Source organism: Andrographis paniculata, unplaced genomic scaffold, assembly GCF_009805555.1.
Source record: "Andrographis paniculata isolate CXL003 unplaced genomic scaffold, ASM980555v1 Contig49END, whole genome shotgun sequence".
Classification (NCBI taxonomy): Eukaryota; Viridiplantae; Streptophyta; class Magnoliopsida; order Lamiales; family Acanthaceae; genus Andrographis; species Andrographis paniculata.
Genome location: NW_026137583.1, coordinates 3399000 through 3422347, shown reverse-complemented (window position 1 = coordinate 3422347; position 23348 = coordinate 3399000). Strand labels below are relative to the sequence as shown.

Sequence of the window (23348 nt, the reverse complement as noted above, 5' to 3'; positions counted from 1 at the left end):
ATTAAATTTATTAGTTCTATTATATAATGATATTACGGGTGTGTTTGTTTGGCGATTTAAATTTTGAGTTGGAATTACTATTTTGAGTTGAGATTCGAACAGTACAAAATTTGAATTGAAATAGTTTTATGATGTGATATAAATAGGTGTTGATGCGATGTTTTGAATGTAAAATTGATTTTTAGTATAAGATAAAAATAAGTATTTGATTTGATATTTTTTTGAAGAAATTATTTTTGATGAATAATAAATTTTAGGGAAAATCCCCCAAACAAACACACCCTACATTTATTTTGTATAATATAATTACATTTATTTTTATCGAAATTTATTTATTTATTTTTTATTAGGTATAGGATTTCTATTTTGAAATAAAAAATTATGAGGAAGATTCGCTTCTTTTTTTTTTTCTTTACAAAATACAAAATGAAAGTAAGTAATGTATTTTTTATAGTTCTTTCTTATTTTTTTTGCTTTCTACGACAATATGATTATTAAAATAATAGATAATGGAGTAAAAGGAAGAAAAATATTAAGTGAAATTGTATGTAAAGAATAATATACATCTCGAAATACAATTATACTAATAATTTGTGTAAATTCTATATATTTTAAAATTAATCTATACATTTACTTACATTTCTTCATACATATAAAATATAGAAAATATTTGTATTTATTTTTTTGGAATGTTAGTATTCTTAAAAAAAACTATATATATGACACCACCCAAAAAAACTACATTTGGTGTGAGGTGGCGCAGTATGGCACGGACAACATTAGTAGCCAAACCTCGCACCAAAATATACATACTTACTCTTTGGCGCAGAATATCGGACTTTATATTTTTCTTATATAATATTTTTTTTATTCAAGTGCCGTTTTACATGTCTAATTTTTATTTTTTTTAAAAATAAAATATAAAGGCGCTAAAGTTGGCGCTTATTATTCTATATAAAAAAAATACTTATTTATTATAGCATACGTTGTGTTATTTGCTTAATTTTCTTTTTTAATTAAAAGAAATAAGGTCCGGACTTCGGCGCCTATTCCTTTTAAATAAAATGATGGTGCGGAAATTGGAAACTTTATGTTAAAAAAAATTATTATAAAAAAAATAGTTGTCAATTTCGGCGCCTCATAATAATTTTTATTTATTTTATTTGAAGACAATGAAAATTTTGTATGCTCTTGCATTTAATTTTGTATGCTCACATATAAATATGAATCTATCGGTACAATGATGGTTTGTTTTGATTTATTTTTTTAACTTTTGCATTGAATTTGCATATATACAATTTCATCTAATGAATTTAAAGTATTTGAGTACTAAAATAAATTATAAAATAAAAAATACAATGTATTAATTTTTAAATTACTAATAAAATAAAATATAAATATAAAATTTATTTTAAAATAAAATTTATAAGGCTCCAATTCTCGCACCATGCTTTTTATTTTTTATTTTAAATAATAGAGGAGTCACTGCTATTTTCGCCCATAGCTTTAAAATTAAAGTTTATAATTTAAATTAGTTGAAATAATAATTCGACACCTTCGTCTCCCCGGCAGTACCATTCGGCTTCTTGGGAAGGGCGCCGGAATCGTCTTAGGATAGCGCTGGGTTGGTATTTTTGGCGTGGGTTCGCCAAATTTAACGACAAAAATTTGCAACGCTAACGCCAAAAACTGGGCGTTGCTATATATATATTTTTTAATTTTTTTAATTTTTAAAATTATAAATTTAATTTTTATTTTTTAAAACTTTTAAAATTTTTATTTTAAATTATAAAAATAAAAAGTTGTTTAAAATAATAGGAAAAATTGAATATTTGAAGAATAATAGTGAATAATGGAGTTACTGTACCAGTTGCATATTTGGAGTTAAAACTGGATAAATGGAGTATGACATGGCCTTACAAAATAAAGCCGCCGGAATCCTCTCTCGAAGCTGTATAGTGAGTGTTGAAATAAAAACTTTCTTTCTCCCTTCATTCATTTCTCCGAACTCTAATTTTGGTTGAGTCGACGAAGCTTTTATCGAATTGCAATTCGTTATCTCTATGTATAACTGTATTTGGTTTTGTGTAGCCATTCACTTTTTATAGTTAAGTTTCTCTAGTGTATTAGGAATGTTTGAGTTGAACTGCTAGATGGGGAAAATGTTTGCCAAATCTAATTAGAGTAACAAAGTTTTTCAGATCTCGGCAACGGCGACGGCAGCAGAGAAGATGATGGTGGAACCGTGGATACTGAAATGAGGCAATTAGGTTAGTTCCAACCTAAAGCTGGCTCTGTACCTCAAGAATTAGGTTAGGTTACTGAAACGAATATGTTTTGTTGGTATGCTCAGAAAAGTTAATTGTGGCTATACTCAGGCTACATGGTGTTTGCAATGAGAACCCATTGTCTCCTGTTATTCATTGTTTGGGACTAAGGTTACATCGCACAAGTGGAGATGATTCTATCCTCTATGATCATGATCTGGAGACATATGCAACTGCTACTAAATTTATGCACTGCTATTGTTACCGTTATAATCGACACAATGTTTAACTATCACTCTTTTAGAAGCATTTGTTTTCTTGACAAAATAATAAAATCTGAAATCCTCTCATGTTTCCCAATCTATTAGTTGTTGCAGAGTTTTGAATTTTCGAGGCTTTGTGAAAACTTGTTAAATGTTCCCTAAGCAATGTTATGCAATCATTTTTCTCGAATTCTAAATGCTTGAATAAGGGAATCGCAATGTGTTGTTTCAGTTACGCATCTATTATAGTTTCTATATAAATGTATGCTTTTGGAACATATATATATAATGCATGATTTTTTGAACTTGAGAATCATTCAACATCGCCTACAATTTGTAAGGATTTTGATTTTTACTTTTGTGCTTTTCAGTTATGCATTTTCTGACATGAATGGCAACCAAGTTCCCCAAAGTATAGCTGGAGTTGCATTCAAGAAAATTCTTTAGGAGGCGGGATTGCATTTCATGAATATGTCATTTCTCTAAATACATGGCTAACTAATGCATTGCCCTTGGAACGAACAGAGCAATGACATATCTGTCAAGGAAGCAATATCAATTGTGATGGACAGGAACCCAGATTTAAGGTGCTAGAACTTTGTTGTTATCTTGAAGCTCACCTTTTTGTAACAGAAGTCTAATGCTTGGTGTTTCTTCAGGAAAAAAGGCATTGCGTATGAAGTCTTACAGCGGTAGGATGGAGGCTTGGTTTTGCTGCTTATGCAGAAGACATATTCGTTGCAAGCATAGGATCAGGTATGGTTGGCTCCTTAGTATTGTCACTACAAAAAAATAGTATATTTGTAACGGAATTCCGTTCCTAAAGTTCACGTAGCTAACGTAATTCCACCTCTAATATTATTAGTAACGGAAAAAGTGGATTTAACAACGAAAAATTTTGTTATAAAATTGATATTTTTTTGTAGTGTGTCTTATTTATATTATGAGACTCTTGGAAAGAGATATCTAATTAGAACTGTGTGCTATGGATGCAATATCGTAAATCGCCACTTTTATCCTATACAATTTATAATGCTTATACTTCTTCAATGATACATATAGATTGACAATCTCTGTTGCAAGGCTTTAAAGATTCTGACTTTTCTCCTTATACATACATACATACATACATTTCTGTTAGTGTTGCTGTAATTTTAATTCGCTTTGTGATGTTCTATTATTTGTTATTCTAAATTATGAAGTTGTCGAAGAGAATTTGTACTGGAAATATATTCGAAGAGAATTTGTACTTCCTTGTGGTGTGTGTGGGCTATAATATGTAATAGCTCTAATATATTCATTATATGTAATAATGTCTATGATCTTCAATACATCTATGGCCTGGCTGCTGTCCTATACTTTCTCTTCCGGTATAGCTAAAACTATTAACGATAATGTCTCCCGGAAGAAGCAACATGAGCTTCAGGGCAAAGGCGGAATTCTATCTTCTTGATTCGGAGATTTACTCGGTACATCCTCTAATTATTTATGTTCCTTATTCATTCAGTACTATACTATATGCCTTAGAACACAACAATGTTTAAAAAGTATTCTTCCTCAGAAGCTAATTCCTTGAACAAGACAGTGAACTTGCCGGAACTTCTTGATACAAGACTCAGAAGTAGAATTATAAAAGTTAAACTAAAAAGAAGTTAAGACGGCCATGTTGGTTTTTTCTCTCTTTTGCTTTTTTTGTCTATTGCAGATAATTAAAGATGCAACCAGAGTAGATGATTGAGGATGTAGGAAGAACCAAGAATGCTACATGCAGAACAACATGCACAGAGAGCATGGCAGACCAGATTTCTTACAAAAGGTAACTTACTCAAGTCTTATTTCTTTCTGTATATAAAGATACAATGGAAGGGAGAATATCAAGCTGATATCTTCTACTAATCAATGCCTAACATTTTGCCTAAAATATAGATAGATAGTAACTATAGAGATTATAAATTAGAGGCTAGATGATAGCAATTTTATTTGAGTAAATTATTTTCTGAACTTTCAATGCAGTTTCAATCATGTTTTAACAAGGCATTGCTGTCACTTTCCATTGCACGAAGGCTTCCAAGAAGAAGGTTTGAGCTTTGGCTAATTATTTGTAAAACAACCACATAAGTAATATAATATTGTTATCTTTTACGTTCATGTGATTTATTTATTTTTTTAATAGAATTTAATCTGAATATATTATAATTGTCAAATATTATATCCATGATTATTGGATAATGTATTATAATTTTGTCAACTATTAAATCCATGATTATTGCATAATGTATTATAATTGTCAACTATTATAGCCATGATTATTGCATAATTTGCATAATTATAAATGGTTATTTGTTGGGTATGGCAATTGTGCCACTAAAATTGCCCTCAACGTTGCCAACTCCTCTTGAACCCTTGAGGGCTCTGTTCTTGAAGGCTCCGCAACCTTCACTTTTTCCATCCTCACGATCTGGACTTTGCACTCCGCCACAACGTCTTTCAATGCGACCACCTCGGCCTTCAGCGCCTCAGCAAGCTCCATCGTAGTGATCTCCGACAGTCAGCTCCACCTTAGCCAACCTTCCGTCAAAAGACCCATGACTTCAGTAGCCTTATCCTTGGCGTTCTTCCTGGTCCCTATGAACTTGGTTCTCGACCTCGTACTCAGCAACTGACTTGTCTGTCGTCATCTCCTTGGAACAAAGCTCTGGTTCCTCCTCGAACACGTTCCCGTCGGCCTAGCGATTCTTCGACTCCCTCGAAAACTCGCTAGTGCAGCCTCGCACATGACTCCAACACACGTTAAAACCAAGAACACTATAAGATGCACTCGGCAAAGAAGAGTGTTTTATTGATTCAAAATTGAAGTGAAGTACAAGTGAGGACTCCTTCCCTTTATATAGTTACTCTATCATGGATATGCTAAATCTTAGCAAGATATGAATACGCCATATCTTATCAAATCCACACTTGGATTTGCTATATCTTATTAACCTACAGATATAAATATCTGAAGAGATATGGATAAAGATATCTAAGTAAAGAGATACATATAATCTAATTCTAATTGATAATATCATCAATTCGATTGAGGGGCAATCTCGGGATATCTAGAATGTTCCAGAATATTCAAGGAGGTTCCGGAACATCTTGAAGAGTCTCCGCTAACCTCTCTGTGTTTGCGCGCCGCCGACTCGGCATCCGTCTGCGTCTTTCTCGGCGTTGCTCGGCCACCCTTTCGGTGTCTAGGTTTTTTCTCTTATTTGCGGTGGCGCAATTTGGCGCCACAAATTCTTTATTTTATTTTATTTTCTTGGCGCAAGCTTTTGGCGCAATAATTTGCATTTATGTTTTTTAGATTGTAGGCGCCATTTTGAGCGCTATTTTTTATTCTTGTTTTGACTAGAGGTACGAAAAATCCGTTACTACTTGAATTGGAACCAAGTTACCGAAGATGGACCGCAACAAAACTGCGCCAATATAATAAATTTGGTACCGTAAAATTGCGCCAAATGACTTATTTTCCGGTAGTGTAAGATGCAGGTTGACATTAATTTTAACTTTTTATTTTTTAAATCTTAGGGTGTGTTTACTTTTTTTTTTTTTTATTAGTAACCTTTTTTGATTTAATTTTTAATTTCAAAACATTTTTCTTTAAAACTGTATGTGTAAGCATATATCATATTTTAATTTTATATATATTCAAGAATATAAATTATAGTTTTAATAAAAAGGTATTGAGTCAGACATATGGTAAATGAATATATCCCCACTTTATTTAATTTTTCTTTTTTTATAATTTTAAATAAAACAATTTTTATCTTTTCTTTTTTTTTTTTTTTTGTATAATTTGTTCATTTATTGTTTTTGTATATATAGTTTAGGGTATTTTTTACCCTAGAAGTTCGAATATAATTTTTTTTGGTATATTAAAAATATTTTGATTCTCATTTGTTGTCTCAAAAAAATTATAATAAAAATATAATATTATCTTATTTACGAATTTAAATTTTCCCACAAGTAGCACACTAGAAACACCTAGTATATATATATATTACTTTATACATATTATATACAAAATATAAAATAATAACTAGTTGTAAAAATAATTAATATTTTTATTTATTAATTAATATTAGAGAAAAATTAATTATGGTCATAATATAACTAAAATTATCAATCTTGGTTCCAATATAAAAAATTCATTAATTTTAGTCCTATTATAAAAAATTTTAGTCATCAATTTTGATTTCATTATAAATAATTTCAATCAATTTTGATTCCACCGTTAAAAAACTAACGGATATTGCTGACGTTGATATAACGGCGGTGACATGGTAGTTGACCTGAAAACTACACGGCCATTTACAATTATACACGGCCATGTTGTCACACAACCATGTATATTTCAGTATATAATTATACATTGCCATGTTGTTACACAACCATGTATAATTCTACACAGCTATGTACTTTTCTGTTTTGGCCTAAAATTTAATTTTTTTGTTATATATATATATTTTAAAAAATATTTTGAATTTAAAATAGTTCATATATTAAAATGGAAAAAAAATCAATAATAATTATAATATAATTAAAATATATCAATTTTAGTTCAAATATAAATATTTATCGAGTATGTTATTCTGGAAGAGTTTGTTTAAAAATTCTATTATTTACCAAAAATAAATTTTTTAAAAACATTCAATTACACAACTATTTTTTTTATTTTTGTATATTATAGTATTAAAAATTAATTTTACATTTCAATACAATTTCAATATAGACATATATAATTGTATTGAAATAATAAATTAATTTTTTAATACTACTATAATTTTCAAAAAATAAAAAAAATATTTGTGTAATTAGATGTTTGTAAGAAGAAACTTTTTTATGAATAATAGAATTTTAGACAAAATATTTCAAAAGAATATATCTTATAAATTTTTATATTTGAATTAAAATTAATACATTTTAATTATATTAGGATTACTATTGATCTTTTTTTTTTTATTATATAACTATATCAACTATTCTAAATTCAAAATATTTTTTATAGAAAAATATTACAAAAAAAATAAAAATTTAAACCAAAACAGAAGGATACATGGCCGTGTAACAACACAACAATGTATAATTATACATTGAAATATACATGGCCATGTGACAACATGACCGTGTATAATTGTATATAGCCGCGTGTAGTTTCCAGGTTAGCTGCCACGTCACCTACGTTACGTCCACATCAGCAATTTCCATTAGTTTTTTTAACGGCGGACCAAAATTAATTAAAATTGTTTATAATTGACCTAAAATTGATGAGTTTTTAATATTGAAATCAAAATTAATAAATTTTAATTATATTAGGATCAAAAGCGATATTTTTCCCTTAATATTATTATACTAATATCACAACAAAAAAGAAGATTTGATGCCCAACAAAAGGCGTAGCATTTAATTCAAAATAATGTACGATAAAATATTTTATGATAGAAAAAGTATATTTTTGAAAATGGCAGAATAGTAGAAATTTGTCGTTTGATTTGGTGACTAAAGTAACAAACTCTCCATCCACATTGATATATATATATATATATATAATTTTATACATACGACCGTAACCATCAATTTAAAGTAAACCACCGTCGATCACACAAATACAATTATCATCCGGGCGATGAGCTGGTCGGTTCAAATAAAAAATTATTATTATTTTTCTGTTTAAACTATTTGGTTTAGTCCCCTTATCATTTTAGTTCTACAAGTGGAACCTGTCGTAAATTAGTTTCATAAGTGAAAAATTTTCGTTGTTTTAGTTTTTCGGTGCTGGAGTGTCCGCATGGCTTGGCGGAGGTGACGTGTCCGCCAGGTGTCGCTGACCTGACGGACACGTGGATTTTTTTATTTTTTAAATTTTTTTTAAACTTATTTTTAATTTATTTTTAATTTTATTTGTATTTTTTTATTTAGTCCAATTAAAAAAAATTTAAAAAAATTAAGAAAAAATGAAAAAAATAATAAATCCACATGTCCGCCAAGTGTCGCTAACCTGCGGGACACCTGGCGGACACGTCACCTCCGGCGAGCCACGCGGGCGTCTCCGGCGCCGGAGGACTAAAACAGCGAAAATTTTTCACTTATGGGACTAGTTTGCAACAGGCTCCATTTACGGGATTAAAATGATAAAGAGGTCCAGTTACGAGACTAAAAAAAACAATTTACCCTTAGTTTTATAATTAATATTTATATTAAATATTTGATTATATTTGTAAATTTCAAAATTTTAATAAAATAACTATATAAAATATAATATATTGAAAATATTCTTTGACTATGTAAAAATAAAATGTATGATTGAAGATGAATGATTAAAAAGATCCACAAAATAGAAAAATGTTATATAAATTTTGAAAAAAAAAAAAAAAATAGAATTATGAATTGAAGATGGTCTAATGCATTATGCAAATTTGCTGGGCAATTAAAAAAAATAAATTTAATATTATCTTCGTTCCAATACAATAGTATTATTTACCATTTTTGTCCGTTCTAAAACAATAGTTTTATTTCCATAAATAACTATATTACCATAAAACTACTTATATTTTTTCATTTTTATTACACAATTGCCACTATTTTTTACACTAATATACTTGTAAGGATAAAAAAGTCTTTTATCCATATTTTTTACCAACTACCAATATAATATCAATATTTTTCAAATTCCGTGTCCAAACTAATTAAGACTATATTTATAAGACAGAGGGAGGATATATTTTTATTTATTATATAAGATCATAATTTAATTTTACATACAAAAATCACATCATAGCAATATAAAGCCATTAGTGAGCTGTAGAACACATCTTTATATTACGAACTAACAATTTCAATTAAAGTAGAATGTAAATACCTAAAATAAAATAAAAAAAAATTTAATTAAAATCTTTTACTATTCACAACCCAAACATAAATTCAAAACCCCACAAACAAACACAACCTACCTAATAATTGTGTTCTTTTGTGGATTTTACCGTAAGTTTTTACTATTCAAATTTTTTTTTTCTCTATAAAAATATCATATCAAATAACTTTTTTTTTTTTTTTTTTATATTATACTACAAAATTATTCTACATTCAAAATATGACATCAACATCTATTTATATCACATCAAATAACTATTCAAATTCAGTTTTTTACTATTAAAAAATCTAAACTAAAAAACTAAAACCACGAACAAACACACCCTAACATTCCCATGACAAAGTTTTATGTTTTTTAAAATTTTATCATTATTCTTATGATAAACTCAGGATGCTTTTAGGTTTTGCCTATTTCATATTGTTTTTCTGACTTTTCTTATCGGACATAGCTTGCATACTATAAGTCGGCTAGGAGTTTACAAAGAGCACATTCAACGAATAGTGTTTGTGAATTTTCACGTTATAAAAAAAAATCAATATTTATAATTAATAGTTAAAAAAATCACATCAAATATTCATAAGTTATTCTTATAAGATAATACTCTCTCTGTCCCACATAATTTGTCCCTATTTATTATTTTTCGTTCGTCCCACATAACTTGTCATTTTTATTTTTAGAAATATAATTATGCACTTTAATCGCATTTTAAATTTTAAATTTTATAATTTTCTTAATTTTAATTAAACTATTTACTTATCTTAATTTTAATCTATAATTATTTTTACTAAATAATAATAATTTTTACTAATACATTTCTTAATTATTTATTAATTATACTTTACCTAAATTCTCGTATCTATAGTAATACACTCATATTACATGGGACGGATTGAGTTCAAAATTTAAAATTTTCTAAAATCTCCAATATAATACAATCGACTGTTCAACACACAAATAATGAAACGGTCAAAGAAGTGGAAGTCTGACCACATATCACACTAACAATGTCAACTATATACATACATATATATATATATATATTCTCGAAGCCAATTGCTGTCAAACAAAGACCTTTGAAATGTGAAGGAGAAAGGTCAAAAAAGACAAAAGCATCTTTACAAAGAGAACAAATCAACAAAATAATTGAAAGTTACGTCACTATTGATAGAATATTCGTTTATAATAAGATTTTTTATCTATCCAATAATTTTATTATTTTATTTTTAATAAATAATAATCACTTTATTATATATATATATATATTTTTTTTTATATTAATTTGGTAATAAAATTTTATAAAATCTTACTGTTTTTACTTATTCATTTTACTTTTTAACTATCCACTTTAATATTAAAATATTATTACTTTTAATCTTCGTATTAATTAAATTTATATAATTTTACTGAACAGAAAATAATCAAATATATATATATTTTTTCGCAAACGTATTACGGTTGTAAAAATATTTGAAATTTTGATACTCCTTTCGTCATAATTGAAAAAGATCATTTTGAGTTTTATAGTAAATTGAAAAATAATAGTAGTATTTTATTGATTAGTAGAAGTTTTTGTAAGAAATTTTTATATATTTTTTTATTTGACTTGATATATAAATAATATATATATAATGATATATTTATAATTTAAATAAAAATTAAAAGGATATTTTAGTATTAATTTATAATTATTTAAAAAAAATGAAAGCAACGCTTTTAAACGAGACAGAAAAATATTAAAAATGCTATTTTGATTTGGAACAGAGGAATATAATATTTTATTATAAAAAAATTATATTTGATGTGATATTTTTTTTAAAAAAAAATTATTATCGAATTAATCGAATAAAAAAATTCTAAAAAGTATACATGCTCAAAACTCTTAAATTTTTCAAACAGAGCAATTAAAGCAGCAGCCTATGCTCCTCAAATTTCAATTTTTGACAAAGTCAAAACTACAATTTCATTGCTATAATCGCCTATAAATACCAAACAATTTGTTCAACCTTCTCTACCACAAGAACTAAAATGGCTTTAATGAAATCTCTATTTTCTCTCGCAATTGCAGCAGCCTTTTTTGCAGCGGCCCTCGGCCAAAACTGCGGCTGCGCGCCGGAGCTGTGCTGCAGCCGGTGGGGCTACTGCGGCAACACTAGTGACTATTGCGGCCAAGGCTGCCAGTCGGGGCCGTGCTCTGCCCGGCCCACCAACGGCAATTCGGTGTCTAGCATAGTGACACAAGAATTCTTTAATGGGATTGCCGATCAGGCCGCGGCGAATTGCGAGGGGAAGGGATTCTACACACGGGCCGCATTTCTTGAGGCGATCCGGCCGTATCCTCAGTTTGGCACCGTGGGCTCGACGCAGGATTCTTTGCGCGAGATCGCCGCATTTTTCGCTCATGTCACTCATGAGACTGGACGTAAGTTTGCAACCTTAAATATTTTGTAGTTATTTGGTTATGATTTCGAACTTATTTTCAAATTATTAAGTCGGTTCTGAATAAAAAACCTATAGGTTGTGTTTTCTTTATAATTTTTTTCTAATTTTTTTTTAAAAAATTAATATATTAAATATATTTACATGATTCCTTATCTCTTGCATACAAAAATATTCATTCAAAATATTTTAGAAAACAAATACACCTATATCGTTAACAAATATTAGGTTTAAAATATTATTTAAACTATAATTTAAAGCAAAATTTCAAATTCAAATCAAACTCTAATTTCAAGTTTCTTTGTGTTATTTTGCATATTTGGGTTTTTGTTGTTTTCGATATGAATTGCATAAAACAAAAAATGCGAAAACTTTAGAACGAATGAAATATTTATTTGTTTGGTTGTAGATTGAAATTGATTTGATATCAAATAATGATTTGATTATTTTTTAAAAAATAATATTTTAATTTAATAGTTTTTTTTTTAAAAAAATAAAATAATGTATTTTTATTAAAAATAATACCAAATGAATAGCCGTGGTGATTACATAATAGTTTATAAGGTGTATTATTAGTGAAATAATTTATTGTTTTTGGATTTGACTGGTATCTCCATTATAAAATTCGGGTATGCATATTATTAATGTTGATTTAACTCATGATATTGATGCTAATTTTAAACATTGTTGTAGTTTTGGAAGTTAAAATTTATACTCAAACTAGTAAAATTTTGAAATTACAATAATTATTTAAAATAATATAAATATATATTGATATAATATTTTTTTTAAAAAAATAAATATTTGTTTAATCTTTAGATAAAAAATGAGTAAATTGTCTTTTTAGTCCTGTGGACCATGTCTGAAAATAGTTTTGTAAGTAAAAGTTTTCTGGGTCTTCCGGTGCCGAACTCGCTACGTGGCCCGCCGTGGCTGACGTGGCGCTGACACGAATGACATGTCATCGCTACGTAGATGTCACGTCAGCGACACGTGGAAATTTATTTTTTTTATTTTATAAAATGTCTTGGTAAACTATTTTTTCAGTCCCGTATGTGATATCCTTTATCATTTTAAGACATTTAAATGAACTCTGATTAAAAACAGTCCTGCAAATAAAATTTCTCTCTAAAAATGGTCCTTCGACGTGACATCTACGTGGCGATGACATATCAGCCGCATGAACAACGGCTGGCCAGAGTGGCAATTCTGACATAGGAGGACCATTTTAGCGAAAATTTTTTACTTACGAGACTATTTTCAGACAATGTCCACTTAAAGTTCTAAAATAATAAATTGGATCAGATACGAGACTAAAAAACATTTTACTCGATAAAAAAATTATGAAGAATAAAAGTTTAAGTAAAAAACATCACAAGCAAACCCAATAAAATGAGTTTTGGAATTTTAAAATATACTTTTTCCATCGCTAAAAAATTGTGTTCAATTTTTTAGGTACGTGTTTTTAATATGGTGCATATATTTTATCACTTATAATAAAAATAAAAAATAAAAAAAATAGTATAATTTTTCACTAAATTAAAAAGATAAGAATATTTTTTTAGGTGACAAATAAAAAAAAAATAACAATTAAAAATAAATATAAATTTTGGTAATAGAGAGTATTATAAATCAATGCCGTTAGTTTTACTGATGTTTTTTTCAACAAATACTTTTATTAAACAGCTCCAATGGGTTTGCTTGGTTTTAGTTAGAAACCAAAATTTAATTTTTAATAAAATTATATTATAATTTTTTTTTAGCTTGGTTTTAGTTAAAAATCAAAATTTCTTTTTTAATAAAAATATATTATTATTTTTTTAGTAAAGTATTATATTAAAATATTATTTAAACAAGAACTTTAAATTATTAAAAATAGAAAATTAACAATACTAATAAAAATAAACTTTTAATATAATATTTTGAGCCAATTTTTTTTTTTTTTTTTTTTTAGATAATAAAATTTTAACATTCATTTTCGATACAGATATGTGCTATATCAACGAGATCAACGGGCCTGCCGGGGACTATTGTGACGAGATGAACGAACAATATCCTTGCAATCCCAATAGGGCTTACTACGGTCGAGGGCCAATCCAATTGTCGTGGAACTTCAACTATGGACCGGCCGGGAATAGCATAGGTTTTGATGGCTTGAACAATCCCGACATTGTGGCAACAGATCGAGTCATATCTTTCAAGACGGCACTGTGGTATTGGATGAACAATTGCCATGACTTGATCATTTCTGGGCAAGGTTTCGGCGCTACGATCAATGCCATTAATGGCGCGCTAGAATGCAATGGTGGAAACCCCGCCACGGTGACCTCCCGGGTTCGATATTACACAGAGCTTTGCCAGCAGCTTCAGGTAGATCCAGGGAACAACTTGAGATGTTGATGATGAGGGACTCATGATGAGAGTGAATAACGAGTCATATAGCTTATAACTTATTATTTCGATATTTTTTGTTTGAAGAAATAAATTACTACATTCGTCGAGCTCTAAGGATCTCATTTACTTTTTGCATGTTGGTATTTGAATATTAATTATCATATTAAAACGTAGTACAAATTAAGAAAAAATTGCAAAAATACTTCCATTAGTATCTTATAGTACTAATAGAATGATATTTGTACAAAAAAAAGTTATATAAATATAAAGATATTTTTAATGTTAAAGTACAATAACGCAAAAAATAAATGTAATCCTTATAGGCGGATGGAAGGAGTAATATATACTTGTTCTTTCTTTTTTTTTTCTTTTTTTTTTTCTATGCTATATATATATAATCTTACAATGACGTCTCTAACAAAAAAACATATTCCACACTACAGTTTATACGCCGCAACACATTTGTGTGTGTGATTTTGATTTGAAACCAAAATTAAGGTTGGTAAGGATTTTTAATAAAAAGTATATTTGCAAAATATTATACTCCCTCCGTCCATAAACTAATGTCCTATTTTTTTATTTGGGACATCCAACAACTATTATCCTATTTCATTTTTTAAACACAAATTTTACATTTTTATCATTCATTCATTTATTATTTTAATCTGTACCATACACTTAAGGGTAAATTTGTCCATTCATAACAAAAAGACAATCACCTAAAAAACCGTCCAAATATACTTTAGAACAATAGAAATTGGACGGAGGAAGTATTAAAATACTATCTAATAAAATCAATATCAAACAAAAACAAAAAATGAAAATAAAAATAATAATCGCAAAGAACTGGCGCGAAAGTTTTCAAATAGCAGACAGATACAGAAGGTTGTAATATAAGTGAAAGAATAAGATACTCATCCTTCAAACACATACTTGGTGAAAGGTTGTAAGAAGTAATCACAACTATTTAAAAAGAAATTGTTACCGGGACTGCCAAATAGTTTTCAAAACTCACATTTCTAGTCCTCGATATAATGTCAATGAAGAATAGGTTACATTAAAGTGTTTCCATGTCGAGGAATCACAAGGATGATACGTATCATCCGAATTAGTATGTTAATAATTCACATGCCAGTGCATCAAAGAAGTTGTCAATAGAAAATAACATGTAATAAATTGGTAAATGTTTTCGTTTTTTTTTTTTTTTTTTTTTTTGTAGGGTTTTCCACAGATTTTACAATTGCATATTTCAACATTATTCCATAGGTAATATGATTTGGATATTATATCATAAATTTAGAGATATAATTTGAATATTATTAACCTAGGACTTAGCTATAAATATAATGTATTCTTCGTACTCTTGTTAATTCTGTAATAAAATTCCTAACTTGGTAACGCTCCAACGTAGATCATCCTTATCAAATTATTATCCCACATAATTATTGAATGATTAAAGTACATTATTATAGCTAAAAGAATAAAGAAATTGTAATATAAAAATGGTTTTAAAAATTAAATACATTTATCACACCAATCAAATTATACTAATATTCAATTTGCTATAGATGGTACCCCTCCGCCCCAAATAAGGTGCAACATTTACTTTTGGCACGAGTTTTTAGGTGAGTAGTATTAAGTAGAATAATTTATAAATTAGGTGATGTGATAGATAAAGAAATATATGTTTTATTTTTTTATTTAGATGATATGTGTGAATAAAGTGTAGGGTAGAGATTAAGTATAATTAATTATTTTCTATTTTGGAAATATTGCAGGGTGTTTGGGACATACCAAAAATAAAATATTGCAGGGTGTTTGAGACGGAGAGAGTATATTTTTGATTAAATATGAATTTTATTAAATTGAAATTTCAACAACTTATTTTAAATATCTATCGATACTAACACACTCACTTAATCCAAATAATAATAATAATAATAATAATTATTATTATTATTTTTATTTGTTTTGTTATAAGTTAAAATTAATTTGAAATAAAATATAAATTTCAGTGGAAAGTATGTAAGTGGAATAATGAAATTTTTTTATTAGAAATAAAAAATAAACATACCTTAAGTATTCACTCAAATGTGATTAATTTTAGACTCAAATGTGACTAATTTTAGACTTGAATTAATATATATATATATATATATATTCGCTAAAAGAATAAAGACAAAAAGAATATTTATTCCATTTACCAATGAATATTACTCTTTTCATCAATCAAATATTACTTTTTCGGTCCAAAAATATTATGGAAGAAGTATTATTTTCCAAATCCAATGTCAAAAAATATATATCAATTGAATCAAGATAGGATAATTTATTAATTTTTAGTGAGTATAAACTTATCATACACATTTCAAATACCCTTAATTTTTATATTTATTCATATCAATATTCTTGCATCAAATTAAAGCATAGGAAGAAAATGATATTTACGAAATGAATAATTTTTTTCCAAAAAAAAAAAATTACATTGTATATATATTTTTTATTTACTATATTACATTAAATTTTATTTTTTTACTTAAATATCACACTAAATTATTTTAAATTAAAATTTATTATTTTCAAAATCTAGCAAAATTAAATATCAAGATATAAAAAAAATACAACATAACAAATAACAAAAATAATATTCATTCTTTCATCCACTATAATTATGTCATATTTTTATTTTATTTTTATATTTTTACGTTAAATCATGTACAGATCATTTATTATAAACAATTTTATTCACTTGTAAATTTATTATTCATACTTAACAAATTATAATTAATTTATCATTACTTTATCTATTTATTAATATTTTTTAATTATTTTCTTAAATAAATTTTCTATAATATTTGTTCTATTTTTTTACCTATCCCATTTTTACATTAAAACATCACTATTTTTTACTGTCTAAGAAAAATGGTTTGAAATAGTATAATTAGTACTCCCTCCGTCCTACTTATTATGTTTTTGTCCGTTCCACATTCTATGTTATTTTCTTTTTCTGAAAAATAATTATACATTTTAATATCATTTTAAAATTTTTAATTTAATTTTTTGAATTTTAATTAAACTAATTATTTATTTTAACCTTAATTTATAATTATTTATATTATAAAATAATTATTTTTACTAATTCAGTGACGCAAACATCCAACGTACGACAAATAAGAGGAAGTAATATTTATTATTATAATATATGTAAATTCAAACTAATGACGACGTAAAAAAAAAGATAAAACTCCCACCGGAGTAAACTAAGAATTAGATTACAGAATTATAATTATTTACTTGTGGCCCCACAACAAAAATAAAAAATTAAAAATTCTAAGAAAAAGAAACTGTCAGGAAGAGTTATTTCTTTAATAATTTTTTTTTTATCTCTCCGTTCCGGTGCAAGATTGTCGTTTACTTTTTGCATATAAATTTTTAAATATTAGTATTATAATGGATTGTAATGAAAAAGACAAAAATATCACTATTAGTATTTTGTAATATAAAAGTAATGACATTTGTATAATATAGTGTAAGTTGGAAGAATATTATTATATTAGATAGGTAGTACGATTATTAAATTAGAAAATAATAATCTTATTTTGGGACGGACGAAAATGAAAAATAACAACCTTTCAATGAGACGGAAAGAGTAGAATATTCTTCTTTATTTTTTATCTATCCAACTTTTATATTAAAACATCATTATTTTTTAACCTCTGAGTCTAAGAAAAAATGGTAAACAATAGACCAGACAGAAAAAATAATGTTACTATCTCCGTCTGACTCTAAATATCATATTTATTTTTTGGATGTTGATCTTTGAATACTTTCTTCGTCCCTTTTGAAAAAGACTATTTGAGGTTTTTTATTAGAATAAGAAATGATAGGACTCCCTCCGTCTCCTCCGTACCATATAAAGAGTAGCGTTTACTATTTGCATGTAGATTTTTAAATATTAGTATTATATTTGATTATAGTTAAAAAAAAGACTAAAATACACTTATTAGTATTGTGAATATAAAGGTGATCGCTTTTGTGTAATATATTGTAAGTTGGAAGGGTATTTATTATGTTCGGTAGGTAGTACAATTACTAAATTAGAAAATAATACCCTTATTTTGGGACGGATAAAAATGAAAAATGGAACCCTTCTTATGAGACCGATGAAATATTTTATTGGTTAGTGGAAATGTGTAAGATATTTTGACATTTTTTCCATTTGATTTTTTTGTATAAAGTCATTGTACGTGTAATGGTATATTTGCAATTTAAATAAAAGTTAAAAGTATTTTGATATTAGTGTATAATTATTATTTTTTCTAAAATAAAAAAAGATACTTTAAAATGAGATAAACTAAAAAAAAAAAAAAGTATTTTGAATTTCAATGGATGGACTATTAATTTATTTTTTCAAAATATAGTATAATTAAAAAAAAAATGACAAAAATACTTATGTAAATGTATTAAAATACTAATAGAAAGACGCATTGTACAAAAAATTACAAATATAATTTTTTTTAATATTAAATATAATAATATAAAAAAATAAATGTAACTCTTTTCTTATATACGGATGAAATAGAAAATTTATTATTATAATATTTAATCAAATTAATGACCACATAACAAAAAGATAAAACTCCCACCGGACTACACTAAGAATTATATTATAGCATTATTATCATTTACTTGTTGGCCCCACACCAAAAAATTAAAATATAAAGATTCTAAGAAAAAGACAAGGAAGAGCTATCGACCCTAAAAATCTACTTCCTCCGTATAAAATATCCTGCAATATTTTTTTTTTTCAGTATGTCCCAAACACCAATATTTTTAAAATAGGAAATAATTAATTATAGTTAATCTCCACCCCACACTTTATCCTCTGACATCATATAAATAAAAAATAAAATATATATTTTTCTCTCCATCGCATCACCTAATTTCTAAATTATCCTACTTAATACTACCCACCTAAAAACCCGTGCCAAAAGCAAATGTTGCACCTTGTTTGGGACAGAGGGAATAGTTCTTTTCTATTTACATTTTCTGTTATTATATTAATATTAAAAAGATCTATATAATTATATACTTCTTTCGTCTCATAATTAGGTATTTATTTGCTTTTTGCATGTAATTTTAAAAATATTAGTATTATATTGAGATATAGTAGGAATAAAGTAGAAATAACTAAAATAACCTGATGTGATATAAATGTAATGACATTTGTGTAATATATTGTAAATTGTAAGGGTATTTTTAAGTTAAGTAGATATTACAGTTACTTAAAAAAGAAATGAATACTTTGTTACGAGACAAACTAAAATGGAAAAATAGATACTTTTTTATGAGATGGAGAGAGTAATTTTTATACAAATATCATTATATTAGTATTATAAGATACAAGTAGAAGTATTTTATAATTTTCTTTTGATTTATACTATATTTTGATATAATAATTAATATACAAATATCAATATTCAAAAAATAAATATGACCCTTAGAGCCTGACGGAAATAATATATATTCCCTTCGTCTGCTTCTGACGATTACATTTATTTTTTGCGTCATTGTATTTAACAGTAAAAATATTTTTATATTTTTATAATTTTATACAAATGTCATTATATTCGTATTATAAAACACTAACATAAGTATTTTTGTCTTTTTCTTTTGATTTGTATTATATTTTGATATAATAATTAATATTAAAAAATTAATACAAAAAAAATTAATATAGACTTTAAAGTCGGAGGAAAATAGTATTGAATTAGATAGATTAGATATTAGATGTTCTCGAAGCCATTTGCGGTCAAACAAAGACCTTTAAAATGTGAAGGAGAAAGGTCAAAAACAAAAAAACAAACCAAAACAAAAAAAAAAAAAAAAATAGAAAAAGAAAAAACAAAAGTACCCTTTTATATTTTATAATTTTATTAATTTCTATTTAATAATAATCAATTTATCATACCTTTTATACTACCCTATTATATAGTCCCTCTGTCCGTTTACAAAGTTTACATATTTCTATTTTGGGACGTTCAATTACAAAGTTTACATTTCATTAAATATCCTACTTTTTTCCACAAATACCCTTACTTTACATCACATCATTACTTTTACACAAAAAAGTAAGGACAAAAATGTCATTACATTACTTTTAACTACTCACTATAATTAAAATACTATTATTTCTTAAACACCGCGCCAAAAGTAAATGTAACCCTTGTAAATAGACGGAGGGAGTATTTTATTATTTTTTTAAATATATTTTTTAATGATACTCTCAGTCTTTTCATCTATTCATTTTGTTTTTTTAAGTATTTATTTTAACATTAAAAATATTATTATTTTTAATTTTTGTATCTAATTAAATTTATATAATTTTACTGACGGAAAAATATCAAATATTTATTTATTTTTCTCACAAAATATTACTATTTTTAAAAAAAATTGAAAAATTGAAAAATATGAAGTATTTGATACTTTCTTCGTCCTGATTGAAAAAAGTCATTTGAATTTTGTAATACTAGTATTTTATTGGTTAGTAGAAATGTTTAAAAATTTTTGATATTTTTGTTATTTGATATTATGTATAAAGTAAAAAATTGTATTTGTAATGATATATTTGTAATTTAACTAAAAGTTAAGGAATATTTTGGTATTAATGTATGATTATTTTTTTAATCGGACAAATAAAAATGATAAAAAAAAAAGAAAGTACTTTGATTTTAGATGAAGGGAGTGTAATATTTTACTATAGAAAAAGATTCTATTTGATATAATAATTTTAAAGAAAATTATTATCCAATTAATCGTATAAAAAACTCTAAGGTTGTGATCTTCACTGGGTCTTAACACATTTTTACTATTCATATTTCCTTTTTTCTGAAAAAAAAATTAAATCAAATAATTAATTTTTTTTAAATATTATATTGCAAATTTATTTTATATTCAAAATATTACATTAACTTATATACCTATTCAAATTCAATTTTTTTAATATTCATAAATATAAATCCAAAACTCCAAACCCACCGACAAACACCCCCTAAAAGTATATATGCTCAAAGCCCAAATTTCCCAATTTTTACGGAAAAAAAATAAAAATAAAAAAAAAAATCCAATCAAACATTATTTTAATATTAAACATAAATCAAATTTCTTCCTAAACAAGACAAAAGAAACACACCTTATTTTTCGAACAGATCAATTAAGGCAGCAACCTATGCTCCTCAAATTTCATTGCTAGAATCACCTATAAATACCAAACAATTTTTTCATTCTCCTCTACCACAAGAACTAAAATGGCTTTCATTAAAACGCTACTTTCTCTTGCAATTGCAGCAGCTTTTTTTGCGACAGCCCTCGGCCAAAACTGCGGCTGTGCGCCGGAGCTGTGCTGCAGCCGGTGGGGCTACTGTGGCAACACTAGTGACTATTGCGGCCAAGGCTGCCAGTCGGGGCCGTGCTCTGCCCCGCCCACCAACGGCAATTTGGTGTCTAGAATTGTGACAAAAGAATTCTTTAATGGGATTGCGGATCAGGCTGCCGCGACTTGCGAGGGGAAGGGATTCTACACACGGGCTGCGTTTCTTGAGGCGCTCCGGCCGTATCCTCAGTTTGGTACGGTGGGCTCGACGCAGGATTCTTTGCGCGAGATCGCCGCGTTTTTCGCTCATGTCACTCTTGAGACTGGAAGTAAGTTTGCAAACTTAATATTTTGTAGTTATTTGGTTATGATTTGAAACTTTTCTTTTTTCATGTTACTGAGTCTGTACAGTTCTGAATAAAAATAATGTTTAAGACTATCAGTTTAAAATATTATACAAACTAAAATTTAAATAAAACTCAATCAAACCTTGTATTTCAAGTTTCTTTGTTGTTTTCAATATGAATTGCATGAAAAAGAAATTGAGAAAAATTTAAAACGGATGAAAATTTTATTTGTTTGGTTGTAAATTGAAATTTATTTTATACTCCCTCTTCCCAACTAATTTGTTTAATTTAACTTGGGTACAGAGTTTTAGGTACTGCCTAACCAGTAAGTAAGTATGAAATGTATTAGTAAAAATAATTATAAATTAAAATTAAAATTAAGATGACAATATTTTAATTTAAATAAAAAATTATAAATTATGAATTTTAAAATATGATTAAAGTGTATAATTATATTTAAAAAAAGGGGGATGGTCGAAAATAGAAAAAATGGACTAATTATATAGATAGGAGGGAGTATTAATTAAACAAGAATTCTAAATTATTGAAAATAGAAAATTAACAATAATAATAAAAATAGACTTTCGATATAATATTTTGAACCAAATACATTTTTTAGACAATAAATTTTAACATTCATTTTCGATACAGATATGTGCTATATCAATGAGGTCAATGGGCCTGCCGGAGACTATTGTGACGAGACGAACACACAATATCCTTGCAATCCCAATAGGGCTTACTATGGCCGCGGGCCGATCCAATTGTCGTGGAACTTCAACTACGGACCGGCCGGGGATAGCATAGGTTTTGATGGCTTGAACAATCCCGACATTGTGGCAAAAGATCGAGTCATATCTTTCAAGGCGGCGCTGTGGTTCTGGATGAACAATTGCCATGACTTGATCATTTCTGGGCAAGGTTTCGGCACTACGATAAATGCCATTAATGGCGCGCTCGAATGCAACGGTGGAAACCCCGCCACGGTGACCTCCCGGGTTCAGTATTACACAGAGCTTTGCCAGCAGCTTCAGGTTGATCCAGGGAACAACTTGAGATGCTGATGATGAGGGAATAAAGAGTCATATAGCTTATTAATAAACTAATTGTCCTCCAACTATATATCATTAGTTGACATTGGACATCAAATCATTTTTCGAACAAATTGAAGTATGCCTTTATCTTAAGCATTCTAGCCTTGGGTTTTTTTTTTTTTTTTTTCTTAATTTATATGTTGTGACGGATTAGGGTTAATGATCGAATAATAAACAAAAAACATAAAGACGACATAGATTTACGTGGTTCATCTACAACGTGTTGGCTACATCCATGATTAGAAACGAAAAACAGATTTAT

General features: G+C 27.2%; 2 protein-coding genes and 1 long non-coding RNA gene across 6 annotated transcripts; all 3 read left to right on the top strand.

Annotated features, from left to right (window-relative positions):
* Nucleotides 1-1978: 1978 nt before the first annotated feature.
* Nucleotides 1979-4664, top strand: LOC127253014 (uncharacterized). 4 transcript variants are annotated; one of them, XR_007839179.1, is made up of 5 exons: nt 1979-2107; nt 2202-2270; nt 2902-3117; nt 3190-4346; nt 4544-4664. It is a non-coding gene; the product is annotated as an uncharacterized LOC127253014 (long non-coding RNA). The 4 variants fall into 4 exon arrangements; XR_007839178.1 differs by having other exon boundaries at nt 1979-2270; nt 3190-3999; nt 4236-4346; XR_007839177.1 differs by having other exon boundaries at nt 1979-2270.
* A 6773-nt stretch (nt 4665-11437) lies between these two features.
* On the top strand, nt 11438-14380 carry LOC127252766 (endochitinase EP3-like). The gene is made up of 2 exons (XM_051277072.1): nt 11438-11862; nt 13867-14380. The coding sequence occupies exons 1-2, from the start codon at nt 11469-11471 to the stop codon at nt 14277-14279; spliced, it is 807 nt and encodes a 268-aa protein (XP_051133029.1). The 5' UTR covers nt 11438-11468; the 3' UTR covers nt 14280-14380.
* A 5683-nt stretch (nt 14381-20063) lies between these two features.
* On the top strand, nt 20064-23069 carry LOC127252946 (endochitinase EP3-like). The gene is made up of 3 exons (XM_051277331.1): nt 20064-20119; nt 21526-21974; nt 22644-23069. Exons 1-3 carry the CDS (start codon nt 20064-20066, stop codon nt 23054-23056), a joined length of 918 nt encoding a protein of 305 aa, XP_051133288.1. The 3' UTR covers nt 23057-23069.
* The last annotated feature ends 279 nt before the right edge of the window (nt 23070-23348 follow it).

Excerpts from the sequence above, each read along its gene's own strand:
- LOC127252766 (XM_051277072.1), top strand. The coding sequence starts at position 11,469 with ATGGCTTTAATGAAATCTCTATTTTCTCTCGCAATTGCAGCAGCCTTT. Across the intron at positions 11,863-13,866 it reads TGTCACTCATGAGACTGGAC|ATATGTGCTATATCAACGAG; the intron begins GTAAGTTTGCAA and ends TTTTCGATACAG.
- LOC127252946 (XM_051277331.1), top strand. The coding sequence starts at position 20,064 with ATGTTCTCGAAGCCATTTGCGGTCAAACAAAGACCTTTAAAATGTGAA. Across the intron at positions 20,120-21,525 it reads TTAAAATGTGAAGGAGAAAG|AATCACCTATAAATACCAAA; the intron begins GTCAAAAACAAA and ends TTTCATTGCTAG. Across the intron at positions 21,975-22,643 it reads TGTCACTCTTGAGACTGGAA|ATATGTGCTATATCAATGAG; the intron begins GTAAGTTTGCAA and ends TTTTCGATACAG.